This window comes from Trichosurus vulpecula, chromosome 8 (assembly GCF_011100635.1).
Source record: "Trichosurus vulpecula isolate mTriVul1 chromosome 8, mTriVul1.pri, whole genome shotgun sequence".
In the NCBI taxonomy this organism is placed as follows: Eukaryota; Metazoa; Chordata; class Mammalia; order Diprotodontia; family Phalangeridae; genus Trichosurus; species Trichosurus vulpecula.
The window spans coordinates 37,427,863-37,448,111 of record NC_050580.1 but is presented as its reverse complement, the minus strand read 5'-3'; the positions used below and the strand labels follow the sequence as shown (position 1 = coordinate 37,448,111).

The window sequence follows — 20,249 nt, the reverse complement described above, 5'->3', positions numbered from 1 at the left end:
CATTAAAGTGCTATATACACTTAAGTTACTGTGTAATAAACAAAAAAAAAAAAACCCAAGCCCAGGGTTCTCAACCTCATTTTAATGAATGTGATGGCATCAAAAAATGTAAAGTTCACAAGGAAGGAAAGGCCTTCATTGCAAATGCAGCATTTGGACTCACTTTTTTGCTTCTTTAGTTCTAGACCCAGATCATTAATTTACTAACAGTAACTTCACAAGACGTTTGGGACGTAAGTAATAGAATCCAGTCAATAATTTATAATGATGGTATATGCCGATACTTTATGGATGATGAACTTATTTCATCAAAGAAAGAACATTTGTAATGATTCAAAATTGAACCTGACACAGGTAGAGTTAAACTATGAATCAGATTACTGACCTCAGTTTGCTACTTAAAATAAAGACCAACTGTGAGCAAAAAAGAGAAATGCTCCATGTATACCTTTTGACTACAGATAACACTGGTCATTATGATTCAGTTTCTAAGTGAAACTAACTTATATGTGAAATTTTAATGAGGCCTTTAGGTCACTGTTACTATAACTTATTCTTAACTTTAATCTTTGATCTTTTGGAGAGCTACATAAGGAAAATATGTATGAACAGTTGACAATTTAGTTTACTAATAATTACATTTATATTTTTAAAAAAGAGAGATGCAAAAGTTTCCAAAAGTAATAAAATGAGCAAAGACTACTCAGTAAAACTCAAGCAATTATTTCCTAAACTTTAAAAAAAAAATCCGAGTACTAGTACATCCAACCGAACAAAGTTATCAATGATAAAATCCAAAACAAAGCCTAAAAGACTTCTATTATGCATGATTAAGAATACTCTTATTATACCTACAAAAACAAGGGAACATGGGTATCAGGATGAAAATCTGGTATGACAATCCATCCTTAACTCACCGCATTGATATTGCAGAGGTCTCCAAACAGCGAGTGATCCATCTGTTCTGAAAAAGTCTAGGCACAATGGGTTATGGTAAGGACAGAGTGTCAGACCTGATGTATAGTCTTCAAAGAAATGAACCTTACTTTCCAAAATAAACCAAAACTTTTCTTAAATGGAAGCTATTTCCATATGACCTCCATGAAAGAACTTAGCTGTATATGGGTGTGTCTTCAAATTAACCTTAATGCAGTGAAACTTCATTATAATGTACTCCAATCTTATATTTCACAGCACTTAACTTGTTTCTAATAGTCTCAGCAAAGGGGGCCTAAAACAACATAAGCCTTAAAGTATTTACCCCATGTGTAAGCTTCAACAAACTCAAATTCTTCCCCCAAAGTATTATAAGGAAGCTTCACTTTGTAGATTTTCTTAATAATGATCTTTATATTTTAGTGGCTGAGACTCCACTAAATATTTTATATTCTAATTTAAAAATACATATCATATAGTAGGCACTTACTATTCAATTGAATATTACATAGTAATCCCAGGGATAAAATGCAAAATCTCTGAATTCCTAAGTCTTTATTTAGTAAAGAGATTATTTCTTTAAAATTTCCTTTACATTTCTATCCCAGGTTTAACTGACAGTCCTTAAAGAACTTGATGTAAATCAAAGCATTACTTTATGTTACATTTCAAGAGTCAGAAGCTTACTGCATTTTTAAATCTCATTTACTACCACTCTTATTGCATGCTACTACATAGACTAATTTCCCAAAGAACCAAATCACTAAAATGTTAATACATGCAACAAAGGAAACCTATTAAATACCAACTAAATAGTAGTTAAGAGTACCTAGTGACTAAAGACCACCAGTTAATACTCCTATTTTAAGAAAAACAAAAAAATACCACCACTTATCTTCTTACAAATAAAAGATAAATCTTTTTAAAAGTCAAAATACAAAACTAGTTGTACATTATTTATAACTTCAAAATGAACCAACTTAAATGAAATGCTCTAACATGCATCAACTGCATTTTCAATTTTAATTCTGCAATTCTAAGAACAGGATGTGATGAACCATACCACCAATTCTTTCAATTTTAAAAATATGGCACTAATTTCTCTGGGAAAAGACATAGCTTAGAACATGAAGTTTGGTCCTTTGATAAGTAGGAAGTTCTGAAGGAAGGTAGCTACATAATTATAGAATAGCAGCCTTATTAAATAAAACCACCTTTTTAAAACTCAACCAAAAAATGGTAAACACAAGAACTGTGCATGCCTGAAAAACTGAGAATTGGAAGTTACATGAAAAACTTACAATGAATTTTGAAATGGCTTACAAGTATGAGTTGTGGATACTGATGGTTACTCTAGGTTTCTTCCACACAGAAGTCAAAAGAACTGGTTTGCAAACACTATACTCTAACATAGAAAAGGATGAAATTAATTCTATCATCTATTCCAAGAGGTAATGAAAGGTCCTCTCTGTTCTGGGCTTAGTAACCCTCATTCCTAACTAATTACATTTACTAAAGCAAAGTTTCATTGTTCCACCCTCTTACACGCACCTATATAAAGCCACATGTGCATGTAGTTAGGAAATATGTTAGTATCTGTCTTTATCCTACTTAACTCAACTCTCTTTAATGAAACTGGAGTCACAGTTCTGATCCTTAGACTAGTCTTTTGCTTTCCCAAGGAAATCTCTTGCCTTTTTTTTCTGAACCCTAATCTCCAGCCAGCCACCTCACAAATTCATGCCACCAGTTACAAAGGGACTTAGTTAAGAGTGTGGATGGCTCAGACACTGTCATTACTAAATAAGCACCCGAAAGCTCATCCCTCCAAGTGTTAGGGCAGTAGTGTCATTTTTATATGTGAAAGGCAACTTATCACATGCACGTATGCATACACACTCTACTAAAAAGGGGAAGAGGAGAGAAAAAAATAGCCAAGAAAAACTGATGGAAAAATAGCTTAGCATAAGCCATATTCAACAATCTTAATCTATTAATGATGTGCACTAGAATTTATTCTCACTGTTCCAAAACACGGAGTTTTATTTGTATAAAAGCCTAACTTAAATAATAAAAAGCTTCCACCACAAAGAGACTGAATGTGTATGTATCTATAAAAGATGATATATAAAATGCCAATCCCTCGCACTAAATAAAAGATAAAGCTTCTTACGCTTCAACATTTTTCTGTTGTAGACCAGATGTCTTCTTTCCCGGAGCTGCCCCTCTCATCTTCCCTTCTGCATATTGCTCCCTTTAAAAAATAAATTCGATAAAAAACATTAAAATTAAAGCATTCCAGGAAATGGAAACTGGGTTGGTTTAACTACTTCCAAGACATCTATACTATAACATTCAAATAGAAGAAAAATTCAGCTGTCCTCTATGATCCAAAAGGAAGCTTCTCCAAAACTAATAACGCTCAGATATAGCGTCAACATAAGGCAATGGGGTTCAGCATTAGGAGACAGGGCATCTAACCTATAATTTTATGTCCATAAAAAGCCCCTAAGAAGAGAAAAGGAAGAAGCCTAAAAGCCATACTGAAAATAAATTTAAATGGAGACTAGAGAAGTTTCTCTTATTTACTTGGGAAATAATTCAATTTTATTCTCAAAAGGCACAAAGCCTTAAGACTACTCAAAGTAGTTTCCCTTTAAATGCTGTTTTATCATCTAAAATGTCTTAAAATGTATTTCAACTCTAAGAGAAAAAAAAACCTCAGGGGAAAAAATGAAACATTAAAACCACAAACTTAAATCAGACTCCCTTTAGAAAAAATTAAAGAGCATAAAATGCAAAGGGGGAGGAAGAAGCCAAGGGCTTGGGAGAATTATTCCACAGCCCTTTAGAATCTTCCAAGGACCTCCTGCTCCTGGAGGATAAAGATCACAGTGATATATCACTAGGAAGCAAACTTTAGAACAGCACTGAATCATATATGACTCACCCCACCTCACCACCACCCGCACCCCACACCTTTATGTGAAACTTTCAGAACCTAAAATTTATAATGTATAATCTCTCCAAGCCACCCAAGAAAATGAGCTATAAAAATTCCACCTACACTGAAGTTAATGCTTCTGTCTCCTGTGCTTCTAGACTGGCTCTGATGACAGAGATTCAAGCAGTAACAAGCACTGAATGCCTGCAGGGATATCTCCATTTTCTTAGCAGGGAGTAAAAGTCTTCCCTGTACAGCCTCAGCTACAATCCAGTAGGTAACATGGACTCTAAAGCCACTCTATAGCAGAGTTCAAATGTCCTTCCAGCCAAGCGTCCAAAGATTAATTTACAGGGATTACTAGCCATATATTTATTTTGCAAAATAAACTTACTGATTGGCTTTCTGAAGTTCTCTCTGTTTCTGAAGATTCGTGTCCACGTATTTGAGTACTCTGCTTTCTGGAACCCATTCATCCCAGCTGGGGGTAGAAAAAAGTTAAAAGATCAGTCAACAATTAGTATCATTACTTACAGTCTGTTCTCAATCATTATTTGAGAGACCCAGGCAGTTTAAGATTTGATTGTTTTCAATTAAAAATTTGATGAACTGGCACTATACGTTGGGGAGAGCTAAAAATATGGTCCCCAACTGGAGTTCTTTTCCCAGTAGAGTCCAAAAGGCTCATCATTCCCTCCCAAGCAACCTCATAATTCTAACACTTTCAAGTACAATTCTAAAAGCAGATTTTAAAACAATTATTTTGGAATTGGCATAAAGTGGTATTTAATATGAACAAATACATTTTTTTTAAATTATACCTTTACAAGATTCACAGAGGCAATATTAAATACTACACAAAACATTACATTAATCCAAAGGTTTAAAATGCCATAATGAAGCAAAAGAGTCTACAAACTGATTCTGTTATAGATAAAAGTTGATTAGCTTTCTCTGGTTATTAATAAACACTTCAATATATGGGCCTACAGATGTATTTCTAAAGCCATCTAGACATTATTCAGTCTGTTATTTTCACATGAATGACAGTCATAAAATGTTTTCTGACTACTCTTCCCCCTCAAGAATGCTCAGGGGGTCAACTTAAATTATCTTTAGCATATACTCGTAGCTAAAACTTACAAAGCTATACCATTCCAATCATTAGTCCACCACACAAAACTATTCCTCATCATGTTACTGCAGGCAGAATAATTCCTTCACCTGCCTTGTTACTGCTAAGGTATTTTGTAATGCCATTGGTCAAGTACACCAACCACCCCCAATTCTAAAAGCTCCTTCCAATCAAGAGTTTCTGGCGTGATATTGCAAAGAAAAAAGGAAAAAAAAAAGCCATCCCCGAATAAAAAAAATTAAGAAAACTCTAGTGAAGGGATGCGGCCTTTTGGGGTATCAAAGTTAATAAGCCTTTTCTCCTGCTGATGGAGCTCCTTTAGTAACACAATTTGCTGTGTCCTCAAAGCAAAGAGGAAAAGTTTTGGTTGACTTAAATTCCCCACTTCTTTGACCTCCTATATAAAAATAACAAAAAAAGAAAAAGAAAGGAAAAAAAACCACACTTTCTATCTTTAAAAAAGAAAAAAAGAGGGAGGGCGTCCCCATAATCCTCAATATGATTTCCTAGAGAAAACTTTAAAACATGCATTTACCTAGAGGTCAGGAAGGGGTGGTGTACTGAGGGAGCTCCTTCAGGAACAGGAAAAAGGGCTACAATATCCTCACGTGTCTTCAAAGTTTTTTCAGAGCGCCTGGGCCTCACAGCACTTCTGATGTAGACAGCATAGTACAAAGTAATCTCAGTAACTATGTGCAGAATTTAGCTTAAGCTTTATTTAGATTTATTTACAAATGGAGTATTTAAATGGCTGTATCAATCATTTCTAATAGGTTCCGAAGACTTTAGATTAGAACAAGTATCTTAGCATAAAGGGCTGGCAGAACTACTGAACTTCTTTAAAAAAATTACACATTAATTTGCTTGAAAGGAAATTCCAATTTTTGGTTTGGGGTTCTGTTTCTTCTTAAAGAAAACATTCTATCCCCATTTTGATAAATTAGTTCAAAACAAGTTATGAATCAAGACATGACTTTCCCATTAATTTTTATTTTCCATGAGCCTTCCAACTACTAATAACTTCCCCATTAGCCCTCCTCGAAATTGCGTTAAAATACATGAGACAATACTACCAGGATTAAAAATCTTACTCTCTTTAAATAATTTAACAGTGGCTTGTCTCTTTATAGTCTGCCAATATGTGATCACGCAGTTTTGATTATCAAGCAGCTTAGAAAAAAAAAAAAATTAAGCCATTCTGTTGCTCCTCCCCCAAAGGATTTTTAAAGTCTTTTACAAAGACTTCATCTTAGCTGACGTTACCATATAATTATCAATTTATAATGAGTATTTAATACTTTATAGAGGAAGTAAAACTGGCTAACATTTTCTAAACTAAAATTTTATCTAATTAATTTATTTAGTAGCTTTAGTACATAAATGTCACAATGTCCTTTGATAATTTTATTTTTTTAATAAACACCTTTTCTACTTTCAAATTTCAGCTAAAAATAAGGTCACTGCTATGCTTCCTTTATTTTATTTTGGGTTAAATAATTTTACTGAAATACTCATTAAAAAGTCAAATATCTTTGTTCTGATATCACCACTAAGGGTAGCTTAGCTGATCACTAATGACTAAAATATGAAAAATAAAGTTGCCAATCTATTGATTAAAGTAACATTTTTTTAAGTGACAAATAGCTGAGAAATGATTAATAAATAAATAAAACCCAAAAGCTATCCAGTCTTCCTACAAACTGAAATACAACATTCAGGACATTACTGCTGGGATAGAACTTTTCAAATCAGTTTTAATTTGGAAATCTCTAGTATGGCTACTGGAAGCAAATGTAGGACCAATTTTCTGAAGTTATATATACACTCCTATTTCTCTCTTAAGTCACTGACAGAAAACGGAAAATGATTTTTTTTCAGATGCATTTTATTTTCTGTTGATTTACATTAAAAGATTTTAGGGATAGGAAAAAATTACTTTTAATATCTAATTTTTTTTTGAAGGAAAATTTATACAAGACTGAATTTGTTAAAAGAAAAAAAGCAATTAAAATTGACTTTGGCTTGCAATTAGCTCAGAATGCTAGAAAATTAACTCCAAACCTGAATATTCCCTATGTGGACTTATTGGATTTGAGAGCAACCAAAATGTAGACTGAAAGCAGCCACTCTTTGCTTTCCTAACTTTAGATAAAACTACAAGCCCGATAAAAATAAATTAAACGTGTTTACATGAAATTACATATCAAAAAGATCTGTTAGCCAGGTCTGCTGCCCTAATTTTTCTAAGTAGTTTGGACTCCTCTACCTCACTATGCAATCTTCCATAAGAATTCTACAAAATCCAGACATGACCTCACTGCCCAGTCTCTGATCCCCTCAATGTGGCTTTGCGTTGTACATTTATAGGCTGCATTTTATGTATGTATCATGTGCAATATTCTCACAAACAAAAAAGGGTACAGAGCTTCCTGGATGATTACTCCTAGGAGATGAATCAGCACCACAAGGGAGTTTAGTACTGACAACCTCCACAAATACATGATTGCCACAGTCTCCAAGCCAGGGAGCTAAAAGTCTGTAAACATTTTCATATGCTTAGATCCCTAAGGAGGCAGAAGGTCTAACTACTTAGACAATTAACCTTACATACAAGGAATAGAAAGTAAATCAAAATCATGAATTTATTACTCATTCTCCCTTGGTTTCTTTTACACATTTTAAGCACAAACTAATGCTGTTTTTCTGGAGGGATTTTCAACCTCACTGCAAGTTCCTGTTGATCTGAAGCATTCTTCACTATCTGAATGCTGATGGGCTGTCACTAGAAAACTAGAAGTTTGGAAAAAGAGCAACATCTACATGTCAACAGTTAACTTTCAAATAAGGAGAAGACGACAATCTACCAGAAAACCACATACTATATGAGACAATATACTAATAAAATTTACAGGATAAACAATTAACAAATGAATTCTGCCAGATGATGGAATAAATGGAGTATATGTTTTACTGACACAGAAACCTTATTTCTAACAGGCCAAAAAACTGGAGCTCCTAGTTATTTCCCAAAATATTAAATAGGAAGGCTCAGTGTTGCTGGCTGGACTTTTTTGTTTTCAATGGATTAAATTAGTACAAATTACTATTTGGCAACAATTACATACAAATCAGCTTCAAGATCATACTAACGGAGGGAGGTTCCACACCAGAATTCACCATACTGATGAAATTAAAGGTGTACAGCAAAAAAAAAAAAAAAAAACCATGACAAAACCACATATTTTAACACCAATTAAAGAAACACTAATCAAAGAAATAAGTAGGCATTTAACTAGATCCTTAGACATCACAAGTAGTACCCACAAGCTAATATAAAAACATATAAACAGTATTATTATCTATTAGAGGGATGAAAATATTACTTTGGGACTAGCTTCAGAATGAAAAGTTAACATAATCAATGTTATCTGAATATAAACTAACATGCTTTCAAAGCCTAATACTTAACAAATTCAAAGAAAAAAACAGCAATATGATACTGAAATGTGCTAGACCTTAACCCCTAAAGAAGGAAGTGAGGTAACTACTGATAGAAAAATCATTTTGGGAAGCAGATATATGGGTGGAAACCAACAAAGAGGTTACAAAGCACAATCCTAGAATTTAAGTAGCAATGTAATCAGCTCCCACGTCACAACTAAGAAACCTTTTTTAGACTACAAGTAATAATCACACATTCTTAAAACTGAAATCCCCTTTTCTCTTTCTATGATATTAACAGAAGTTACTACTTTGGAGCTCCAAAAAATTTGCTAACAGGATAGAGGATTTAAAAGTAAGACTGTTTGCCAAATTATCACTATGCTAACGAAATAATTCCACCACCTCTCCTGAAACAAATCTGTTTGGTCCAGACAACATCGGAGGATAAAGAAACACAAAACCACAAGGCGGAAAAGCGAAATACTCCGTGCCTAGGAAACAATGCCAGTCTGTGCCACTCTTTCCTAGCTAACACATGCATCCTACAAGGCCAAGTTTCTACATCAAGAATCCCACAGGCCAGGTGGATTTATAGAAACAAACAACTGTTTGCATGAGTGCATACCAGAACCCAGACAGACAGACCAACATTCAGACTACAAATGCATGATGGTGGTCCCAAGAAACACCAGGAAATGGAATACTGAAAAGCCTAACAAGAGATATCAATACTACAAAAAACTCAAAACAAATGCCTTACTGAAGGGGACCTCTTTATAGCTGAAGGACAAAACCCTGCTAGTTAAATTAATCAATCTTATAGCACATGAGGAAAGAAATTACAGGTGAATTCATCATCTTAGGAAACTAAAAATAACATCTGGATTATCCTGGACTCTGGTGAGAAAAGTCCAAAACTGCTGAGGTCTTTGACTCAGAGATCCATGGACACGTGCATTCAGCATGACCCAAATCCCAGCATAGCAGACCAGTTCTCAAGATGAAAAATAGTCCTGGGTGACAAAGATTCTATACATGATCTATAAATGCCTTGTACAAAAAGGTGCCAAATTTGAAATCTTGTTCTGAAAATGTCTGATAATAGCAATACGAATTTGGGCTTATCTAAATCTTTTTTATGTTTTGGTTATACCCGCCCCATGAGACACAATCATCCCTTTCATAACATTACACATCTGCTGACTTTAAAAAAAAAAAAAAGGACTTTCATCAAATTTTCAAAGTACAGGAAATGAATGACATATAGACAAATTGTCTCTGGGGACAGCACATGTCTACACTCATCAGCAAAAACTATGTCTACGCAGAGATAGATGCAGGGCTGAATTAAAAGCTGGTTTTTCCATTTTAGCTACCTCATCAATACAGGGTTACTATCCCAATGTGGCACAGGACTTTCAGTTGTCTGAAAAAGGCAACTTATAGCATATTCCTATGCATAAAATAGAAATGCTCTTCTGGAACCACTACTGATCCACTGTGGAGAAGCTGTGTACTAACATGGCAGCCAAAAAGTTGAAACTGGAGCTTATGTTTCCAAGACAACTGAGGAGCCCTCTGCACAAAGATAAGAAAGTTATCTTATTAAAAGCCCAACTTTCATATTAATCCTATTCACATACAATATACCTCTGTAAGGTTAAAATCTGACACAGAACAGGCTGAGATCACTGTTAGTAAATCATATCACCAGATTACCCTATATATAGACAAACACACTTATTCTCAAATCAAGTAATTCTTTCTTAATAAGTAAACTGTTGCCAATCCAGAATCTAGACTCTTAGTTTAGTGAACATTTAATCCATCCTCCAAAGAATTAAGTATGTTCTAAATAAATGAAATGGTTACAAGGACCTTATTTGCTTTCTATTAATTTCTTTCATCACTTTACAATTGACCTTTGCAGCATAAAATACTGTAGCTTAAAATGACTTGTAAAAACATCAAGTTTCTAGAAACCCAAGCTTGTGCCAGTTCATGACCCAAACTCTTTTGTGACTTTATTTTGGTTGAAAGAAAAAAAAAAAAAAAAGGCTTGTGTGCAGATCTCCAATACTCACTTTTTATTCCAACCACTGTAATGTATAAAGTATTTCACTTGCTTGTCCTTTATGGCAACCTTTACACACTGAAACAAAGAAGAAAACAAATGACTCAGATATATCATTTTTTAAGTCTTTAAATTATTTAAAAGCCTTCAGAGTCTTTAAAAGAAAGACTGCTAATTAAGAGTTAAGTCTGTAGACTAATTTAGTCTGCCTAAAGATTTTAAAACATGGCCAACAACAAAATCTAGTCAAATTTAAGGAGTGGTGAAAAATCAGTCTTATTTAAAATAACGTAAGAAAGAGTCAAAATTATTTTAGAACTGAAATAAAAGTCATATGCTGACTTCCTAAAACACCACATACTTCTAAATGACGTAAACATATAATTTAAAAGAAAACATTCCGTCAAGAGAGAAGCAGCCAACAAAATGTGAATTACTAGGAAACCGACCTATCCAAAAATAACTAGTTCTACAGCCAAAGGAAGTTATCACTGCAGGGAATATCAAGAGTTAATAGCAAGATTCAAGCTAGAAAAAGCATAGGGCAGTAAAACAGGCAAATGTGAGGGCAAGTTAGAGAAAAAAATGGTAAGGAAGTCAAGAATATCAACAATATTTCAAGAATTAAAATTACCCTAATACTGTATTCTCAGGGAACAAATTCAGACATTGGGAAACCAGGAATGGTTCATTTACACAAAGAACCAATAAAAACTAAGTGATCAGGAGGAAACACGGAAGGGAAAGAGGAGCAGACATTATCAACACACAAAATTTATACTGACGTTTCTTTCCCATTAGAACCAAGAAAAAAGAGGCATAAGTAAACATTTTCAAAACATTTAACACTGAATGAGTAAATGTCTCTCTTTTTAATAAAGATTACAAATCTTCAAATCTACAAATTTGCAAAATCACTAGCCAGATACATTTTAAGTTGGTTGTTTTTTTTTTTTCTGACTTTATTGGTCTATTTGGAGGAAGAAAGGGACTTTGCTATCCATGGCCCTACTGAGGACAAATTTCACCTGCAATTTACAACTGCTTAGGATATCTTTGCCAGCCATATAGGCTACTAACTCAAACTGATATATACACAGTGTCCTCAAAGTCTTAAGTTTTAAGCTATTGAAGCTTTGAAAGCTTAAAACTTCACTAAGACTTTGGAGACACCTTGGACTATTTCCCTAGTTTAAAGTTCTTTTTAAAAAGGCTACTGGTTATTTCCATCTGACTTATTTAGAATAGTCAGCTGTCAAATTATGAGTTTTGCAAAAACTGGTGGCAACTTTTATTTACAATTTCACTACATCTTTAATCTTGGTAGTCTTATTGGAGACACAATTTCTCATCTTGGGATGCTTCTATATGACAGTGTTTCAGTCACATTCAGATGAAGTTCTTCAAATAAAGATAGGTCCAGCTGTTCAAATAATCATTTAAAAGATATTCTAGTTAAAAGTACTGTGGTTAAAAATTTTAGCTTTCTGCTGCCATAGTTAAAAATTTGACAATTTAGCATTAAACAAAATAGCAGTAGGATACAGATTTATGTCTACAACATATCCAAAATTACACCTTAGAATACCTGAAGTTTCTGATGTTCTCAATGCAACAATTTCTAAATTCTTCAGGATCCATACAAGTATACATTTATAAAAGGTACAGCTACAAAGCAGTGAGCTTGGATGTTTTCATGTGAAACTTCTGCAAATCAGTCTCACTATTTACACCATGCTATTTATGCGACAACATATGAACATACAAGGAAAGTTATTTTTATACACAGAGTAACAAACAAATTAACATGGTACATATTATTTGTAGCCAAACTCTTATCAACCCACACATCTTTAAAAGGCAAAATCATAATACCTTATTAAAAATCAAGGCCAAAAAACCTACACGACATAATGCTGAGTGAGCGGAGCAGAGCCAGGAGAACATTGTACACAACCACAGATATATGGATTCCGTGAGGACCAACCCTGACAGACTTCGCTCTTCTCAGCAACACAAGGTGCAAGGGACTCATGATGGAGAATGCTATCTACATCCAGAGAAGGAACTGTGAAGTTTGAATGCAGATTGAGGCACACTACATGCTTGCCTTTTTTTCTTCTCTTTTGTTTTTGGGGGTTTTTTTTTGTTCTGGTTCTTCTTTCTCATGATTCATTCCATTGGTCATAATTCTTCTCCACAACTTGACTAGTGTATAAATTAACTCAATGCGAAGTTATACATGGTAGTTGCATGAGATTCCATGCCGTCTTGGGGAGGGAGTGGGGAGGGAGGGGAGAAAATCTGGAACTCAAAATTATGTAGAACCGTGTGTTTTAAACTAAAAATTAAAAAAAAAGAAAAAAAAAAGAAAGAAAAAAAATCAAGGCCACCTTGAACATCTGTACTAATCAAAGGAAGAAGTAGCATAAAACTCAACTTCCCTTTCTACTTTGCTTTTTTTAGCGGGGGTGGAGCAGAGAAAGAAGAGAAATAGAGGTTATCACTTTCCTTCCTAATGTTTTCCTTTCTCTGCAAAAATACTTCAAGAGATTTTTTAAACTTTATTTACTCTACGAGGCATTCTGACTGCCTATTCTCATACTTCCTTGAACTGGGCTCCCACCTCCTCTCCATTTCCCCCCTATTTCAGTCAGTAAGGAGGACAGCTATACCTCAAGATCTCACCACTGCTGGCACCTGGGTCCACCCTCAAAGTCCTAAACTCTGAAATGCTCCTCTTGAGCAGAAGTTCACCTTCCTCTCTCCTCCCTCTGGCCCCCTCATTTAGTCCTATGTTCTTCAGCATCATTGTGCTATTCTTTCCTATCATCTCAGACTTATGTTTCTCAATTATACTTCACAGATGCAAGTTTCCAACCAAGTCAGACACACTCACTTTGACCCTGTCCTAATCCAAGCCTCTCTTTTCTCCTGCCTTCACTCTGTACCATTCCCCATACCTAGAATGTACTCCCCCTGCCTCCCTCATCTATCTGTTGAAATCCCCTATAACTCAGGTGTACCTACCTCCATTCAGTCTTTCCTGGACTCCTGACACAAAAGATAGCCAACAAGCTCTGTTCTTGTTCTCTCTCTCTCTCTTCCCTCCCTCTATCCCTCTCTCCTTTTCTCTGCTTCCTCAATTTATCACTCTCCTTTTCATCAGTTATTTATGAACATAATCTTCCCCCTTCCTAGTATAAACCCATTGAGAAAAGGGTATGTGTCTCTTCAGGACCTAGCATGGTGCCTTATACATAGCAGGCATGAACCCATGGTTTACACTGGTAAACAATAAAGCTTAAACACAGTAACGAAGAACACCATCACCTTAAAAAATAATCTCAGTTGCAAAACACCAGGAAAGATCACCAAGAATTTTTAGCAGGTTCACCCTGCTAAAATGCAAAAAGCAATGGAAAGGAAAGTGAGGGTGCAGAAAGCTCAGCATGATGCCCAACTGAACCCAACAATCCCAGACACACCGAGATTGGCCTCTCAAGTGTTTTTACATGACTTCTCATTATAAACAATGGCAGAAGCAGCAGCACATTTAGATTCCAGGACCTAAAGATGCTATAGGAAAAAGCTGGAACCTAAAAAGATGAAATTTTAAAGACCAAACCAAATACAGAATAAATACTTGATGGAGACAAAATAATTTTGCATTTGAGGAACATTATTTTCAAGGTAGCTAGAGAAGAATGAAAAAAGGAAGGAGGGGAGGATAATAAAGAATGGCTCACATTATTACACCCAAAATAAGCAGGAAGACATAAGCAAGCCCAACCTTTGCTCATCTATATAATCTTTATAAGAACTACCTTTAATGAACCAAGGATATCCATGATGAAAACATAAGAAACTTTTGCAGGTGAATATGGCAGATCACATAGCCATGGGTTGGGAAGACCACAAGGCCCTCTCCCTATCTGCATGTGACCAACTTGACAATGCAAAAAGGTCTTAAAATCCTCCTACCAATAAGGTCTCTACCACAAATGCAGTGATCACACATAGATTTTCTTGAAAGGATGTATTTACAAAGACTTTTGTTTAAAAAAAATCCAGAGCATAATCATAAAACAGAAAGCAACATGTTCATTAGCAGTATCAACAGCTAATGAGGAATGCAGCCTTATGGGTGGTGAGGACCTCATGGAATCCAAAGCCAATCAAAAGAGACTGGCCCAAGCAACCTACACAGAAAAAAATCAAATGGATGCAAAATACCTATTGCTCATATAATGACATAGTGTTGGCAGTCCAAATCAGCTGAACAGTCAATAGATACATCTTGAATGGCACTGCAGATGGGCAACAATGCAGGACCCATAGGTGAATAGGAGAAAAGGAGACAGATCGATTTACTCAGGTGTAAATCACAAAACAATACAATCCCAGAAAAATCATAACTGCAGGTAACTCAAAAAGCAATGAAGAAAGAACCTGGTGGGTATAACTGGTCTGTAATACTACCGATGATGATCTGCAAATGAGAAGCGATCCAAAAGATCTATCAAAGACATTTGTGACTTGAAAGGAAAATAGTTCAGTCATGTTTCAAGAGTAAGATTCAATACATGGACAGTCCAAGGGCAGCACTGTTTTCCATGAGATATTAAAATATCAAGGGAAAACTTCAAATCAGGTCCACTTTCCTCTTTTGGTAGGTCCTCTAGAGAAGCTATATGGAAGCACGTGTACAAAATTCACACAGGATGAAAAGTCATAAATGGCTTGCAATCTGTACTCCTGAAGGGAATAAACATACAGATGAGATTCACTCAAGTTTACTAGTAAAATTAGTTTGTTTCTACTGAGCATAAAAGTGTCAGTTGCAAGACACAGGGATAAAAAATCTGAAATTGGAATTTAGGTAAGGAGAGTTCACAAAATGGGTAATTCTACACATATGAAATCAAAAGTCAAATGTACTGCTTTAACTAATTTTTTAATGTCAGCCTTAACATTTAACCTAGTGTAATGAAATGCTTACCTAATATGTTTGTATAATAACATGACCTTAAGCAGGTAAAATCTAAACCCAGACTTATAACCTGAAAAATAAAGCACAAAAGATGGAGGTTTTCTCAATAGACAGTTCACGTGCTTTTTCTACATACTAAAAACCTACTCCTTGCTGCCTCTTCCTTGCAACTCCCACAGTTCTTTCTAATGCTATTCCTTCAGCAGCCTGGCAGGGACAACAGTTAATGAGCACCGGAAGAAGTTAAGCAGATGTATGGAAACAGAAAAAAAAGATAAAAAAAAAGCAAGTATCCTACCAAAGCAAGAGGTAAAGAGAGATTGCAAAAGAAAAACTTTAAGAAAAACTAATCAGAAGTAGCTTTCAGGTACCTAGTAAAAGAAAAAGAGGCTTCCTACCTTTGCTTCATAAAGGAGTGGTCCATGAAAACACAACACACGTTCACCTGTAAAATATTTCAAAGTATTCAATTAATGCATAATTGTACAGGTTCAAGATAAGGGACAATGAAATAAAATAACTACCCATGCCTTATACTATCATAACACTAAGTGAAGCTAAGGGGAAGATCAACATTTCAGGTCAAATTTCAAACATATATACAAATGAGTAGGTTTCTGCTATATGAACCTGAGACAAACACAAAAGTCAATGAAATAAACAAAAAAAAAGATATAGTTTATATACCTGAAATTGTTAGTTTGCTACATGAGCAGAAACCATGTCTTTTCCATGACCATCACCTAAATGTGAAGTAATATAATTTATATATTGAAACTTCAACTTCTTTTTTCTAAAGGCCCTTCAACTTAGAATTTAATTTTTGCCCCTTTTTTTGCATGTCATGTATTTCAAGGGTAACCCACCATTCCCTATGAATCCACATGACAGGATTTTAAAAGCTAAACAGTTATAGAAATGACTAGATGAAACCTGAAAGCCTAAAATCAACTGGAAATTAGAGGTAAATCCTATATTTCCACCCCTGCTTTGTACACTCTTGATTCAGTCCTTGTTCCTAAATTTCCTTCTAGATCAAGAAGAGAGAAGAATCCCTGGAGGGCTAAGAATAGCTCTGTTTCTCCTAAGTTATTTAGTCCAGTTAGACTCATCAACCAGGTCAACACAGTCTTCAACGAGATCAAAAAGAATCTCAATAAGCCCAGCCCACCAGGCTCCAAAGTTATTACAGACTAAAAAGAGTCCTAATGATTCAAATAGGTGAGCTATTCCTGAATCAAAAAGTGGTTTAAAATACACCAATTTTTCTGGTAGCTTCTGCTTTTAAAAGGGGATTTCAAAAGCCAATCACCCTTTTACACAAAGGAGCGATAGTCAAATGGACATACACAGTGTCCCTTGTGTAAAAATAGAGGTACTTTAAAAATGAAGTACTGAGACACCACTAAAAAAGTTTACTTAGTCTTAACACGTACATATGTCACTAACCTGACTTTTTAGAACAGAGATTCTTAACTGGGATCCAAGGATCCCAACCCCCAAAGTGTATGAACAGATTTCAGGTGGTCTATGAACTTGGATGGGAGAAAAAAATTACATCTTTTTTCCCCTCACTAAACCTTGGTTTCCTTTATAATCTTATGTATTTCGTTTTACGAATTCAAAAAAATTATTCTGAGACAAGGCCCACAATCTTCACCAGACGGCCAAAAGGACCCATGACTCAAAAAAGGTGAAGAATCCATGTCTTAAAGCAAAATGTCCATTTAAATACACAGTATACTAGGAATGGTTTCATTACAGCACTGTTGTTGTTCAGTCACATCTAACTCTTTGTGACCTCCTTTGGGGTTTTCTTGGCAAAGATCCCAGAGTGATTTGCCATTTCCTTCTCTAGCTCATTTTACAGATGAGGAAACTGAGGCAAACAGGGTGAAGTGATTTGTCCAAGGTCACACAGCTATTAAGTGTCTAAGGTTGAATTTGAACTCAGGTCTTCCTAACTCCAAGGCCTGGCACTCTTATCTACTGTACCACCTAGCTGCCCTTACAGCACTAAACTTACATATAGGATATTGGGCTCAACTTTGCAATGTTCACTTCAGTGAAGCACAAAGTATTGGTGACCATTTAACAAAAACTATTTGTTAAGTACAAGAATGCTGAATTTCCACACAGTAGAAGCCAGATTCATAAATTCAGAGTGAGAAGAGAACATTAAGAGTTAACTCATCCAGTCCTGTAATTTTACAAAAGAGGAAACTAAGACCGCACAGGTTATGTAAGTGGCCAATTAAGGATTGAAACCTCACCCTCACATTCATTAGGGCTAGCAAATCCTATCTCTGGCACAGGTTCTGCTGAACCTTCCCTAACATCCTTTACCCTCACTTACATTTTACCTGTTGCACTGAGAATCACTGGAATAAAGCATGGAACTCTCTTTCAACCATGCAATTTGATGGCTTTATATTGTATTTAGAAAATATGCTTTCATTTTGAATACCATGTGTTTGCCTTTTGTTTCATGTACTTCCCAAGACAGTAAGATGTGAGTGGTACCAAAGGCAACATTTTTTAAAATGGAATGTACTTGAGATAAAGTAAGACAATCTTTTATTTTATTACTAGTTCTAGGGAAGATACAAACTCTTCTTATTTCACTTTAAAGAGTTTGAAAATTTAGAAGTCCCAAGCTTTAGCAAATTGATTTTTGTTAGTCACATATTATCCATGCACTATTGTGGTTTAAGATGATATATTTCCATTTTAATATTAAAACATCCTACTTTCTCCTCAAGATATTCTTGTAAATTATCTCACTGTAAACTAATTAATCATAGTTTCTTTAAAAAAAACTTGTCCTGAGATTAATTTATTACAGGAGCTTGTGATTACAAATAACAAATCTAAACCACTCTGCCTGGCTTTCAAAACCTTCTGCAGTCTGGTCCTGCTGTCTGTTCAAATACTGATGTAATGATAGTATATAAATCCTACAATTTAATTCAAAATATTTAATTCAAATTAATATGCATTCAATTCAGATATCTATATCCTACAATTCAATGCAAAAATGTTGAGTTCATTGGAATGACTTTCATGAACTGATGCCAAATGAAGTAAAGCAGAACAAGGAGAACATCGTACACAGTAACAGCAAGATTGTTCGATGACCAACTTTGACAGACTTAGCTCTTCTAAGCTATGCAATGATCTAAGACAATTCCAAAAGACCCATGATGGAAAAGGCTATCCACATCCAGAGAAAGAACTAGGGAGGCTGAAAGCAGACCAAAGCATACTACTTTCTCTTTTGTTTTTTCTTTCCCATGGTTTTTCCCTTTGGTTCTAATTCTTCTTTCACAACATGACTAATGTGGAAATATGTTTAATATGATTGTACATACATGTATAGCCTATATAGAATGCATGCCATCATGAGGAAGGGGGAAATTTTAGAATGCAAAATCTCATAAAAGTGAATGTTGAAAACTAAAAATATATAAATTTTAAAAAGAAAAAGAAAAATGTTGAGTTGAATCCAAAATCTTAATATGTAAATCCAGTATTACGCTAAGACTTACTCAACTCACAGCTCACACCTCCCACCACCTATATTCTAGTACAGTCAAACAAAGCAGAAGCAGTCCAAAGCAATGAAGAATTTGAATACTAAATCCTTTGTTTATTAGCTGTGTGGCTAGTCACTTCCCCTCTCCAAGTGTGTGATTTCCCTGATGTGTAATGGAATGCCAATGATGAGTGAGTCTTTTATAACTTAACAAGTAGCCAGTGGGTACCTGAGAGGTTAAGTGACTTTAGCTATGAATGTACAGGTAGCACCCCTGGACAAGAAGCCAGGCCTTCCTGCTAGCAAGGCTGCCTTCTAGGGCCGTAGTCTAAATGCACAAGCATGAGATACAAACACAAAGAATGAAACAATGACTCTTTCAAGAAGCTTCAGTTCTAATGAATGTAATACAATAGTGAAAGGATCTATCTCACAAAGACAGCACAGGGTAGCAGGTAGAGCTGGCCTAGGAGGCAGGAAGACATAGACTTTGTTAAAGTCCTGCTTCTAACATATGGCTGGTGGACTCTAAGAAAGTCACTTAACCTCTCAGTGTTCCACATAACACCCTAAAAAAGAAGTTGCAGAGACCAACTAAATTCTAAGTCCACTCCCCATCCCTCATCTAATTCATAGGGTGGCTGTAAGGAAGAAAATGGTAATTTTAAAAATTACATATTTAAAGAATATGTAAAAGTCAGCTGTTACTTGACCTACTTAATACCTATTGCATTCCCTCATCCTCCACAGAACCTCGCTCCCCCGACCACTCCTAGCCTCACCTCCAACATCAAACTACACTTCTGGTACATATGCATTACATACAATGCAAGCTAACTGTTCGTCTCCTTTTCCCAACTAGCTTAAGGGCTTCTTCACAGCGAAGACCTCCCTTACCCGTTTTTTACAGCCGGTTCACAGATCAAAGGCATTGGAACTGAATGCTAGTACATTCTCAAATGTTTGCTGAAAAAAAATGAATTCTGCTACGGAAGCAAGGTTGTCTCGGATCAAATACTAGCTACGTTGAAGTAATATCTGTTATGGACGGTAATATAAAAGATAACGTACATGTAATAGTCTGATTTTCAAGAACAGGTAAACAACAAAAGGGTAAAATTGTGAGCCGAACTTGACGGTTTACAGTGTAGAGAACAAACACATTTTCCAGGGTTTTATAGTAAAAAG

General features: G+C 35.2%; 1 protein-coding gene across 4 annotated transcripts in view; it reads right to left on the bottom strand.

Annotated features, from left to right (window-relative positions):
- Positions 1-20,249, bottom strand: part of MORF4L1 (mortality factor 4 like 1) — a 40,850-nt gene that overhangs the window by 19,237 nt on the left and 1,364 nt on the right. The window contains exons 2-7 of one of the 4 annotated variants that reach the window (XM_036735115.1): positions 15,925-15,971; positions 10,544-10,611; positions 5,551-5,667; positions 4,275-4,361; positions 3,110-3,190; positions 918-974 (exon numbers count right to left, since the gene is read on the bottom strand). In XM_036735115.1, coding sequence (XP_036591010.1) covers positions 918-974; positions 3,110-3,190; positions 4,275-4,361; positions 5,551-5,667; positions 10,544-10,611; positions 15,925-15,971 — 457 coding nt within the window. The remainder of the gene's footprint in view (positions 1-917; positions 975-3,109; positions 3,191-4,274; positions 4,362-5,550; positions 5,668-10,543; positions 10,612-15,924; positions 15,972-20,249) is intronic. The other 3 variants (XM_036735116.1, XM_036735117.1, XM_036735118.1) reach the window with 3 other exon arrangements.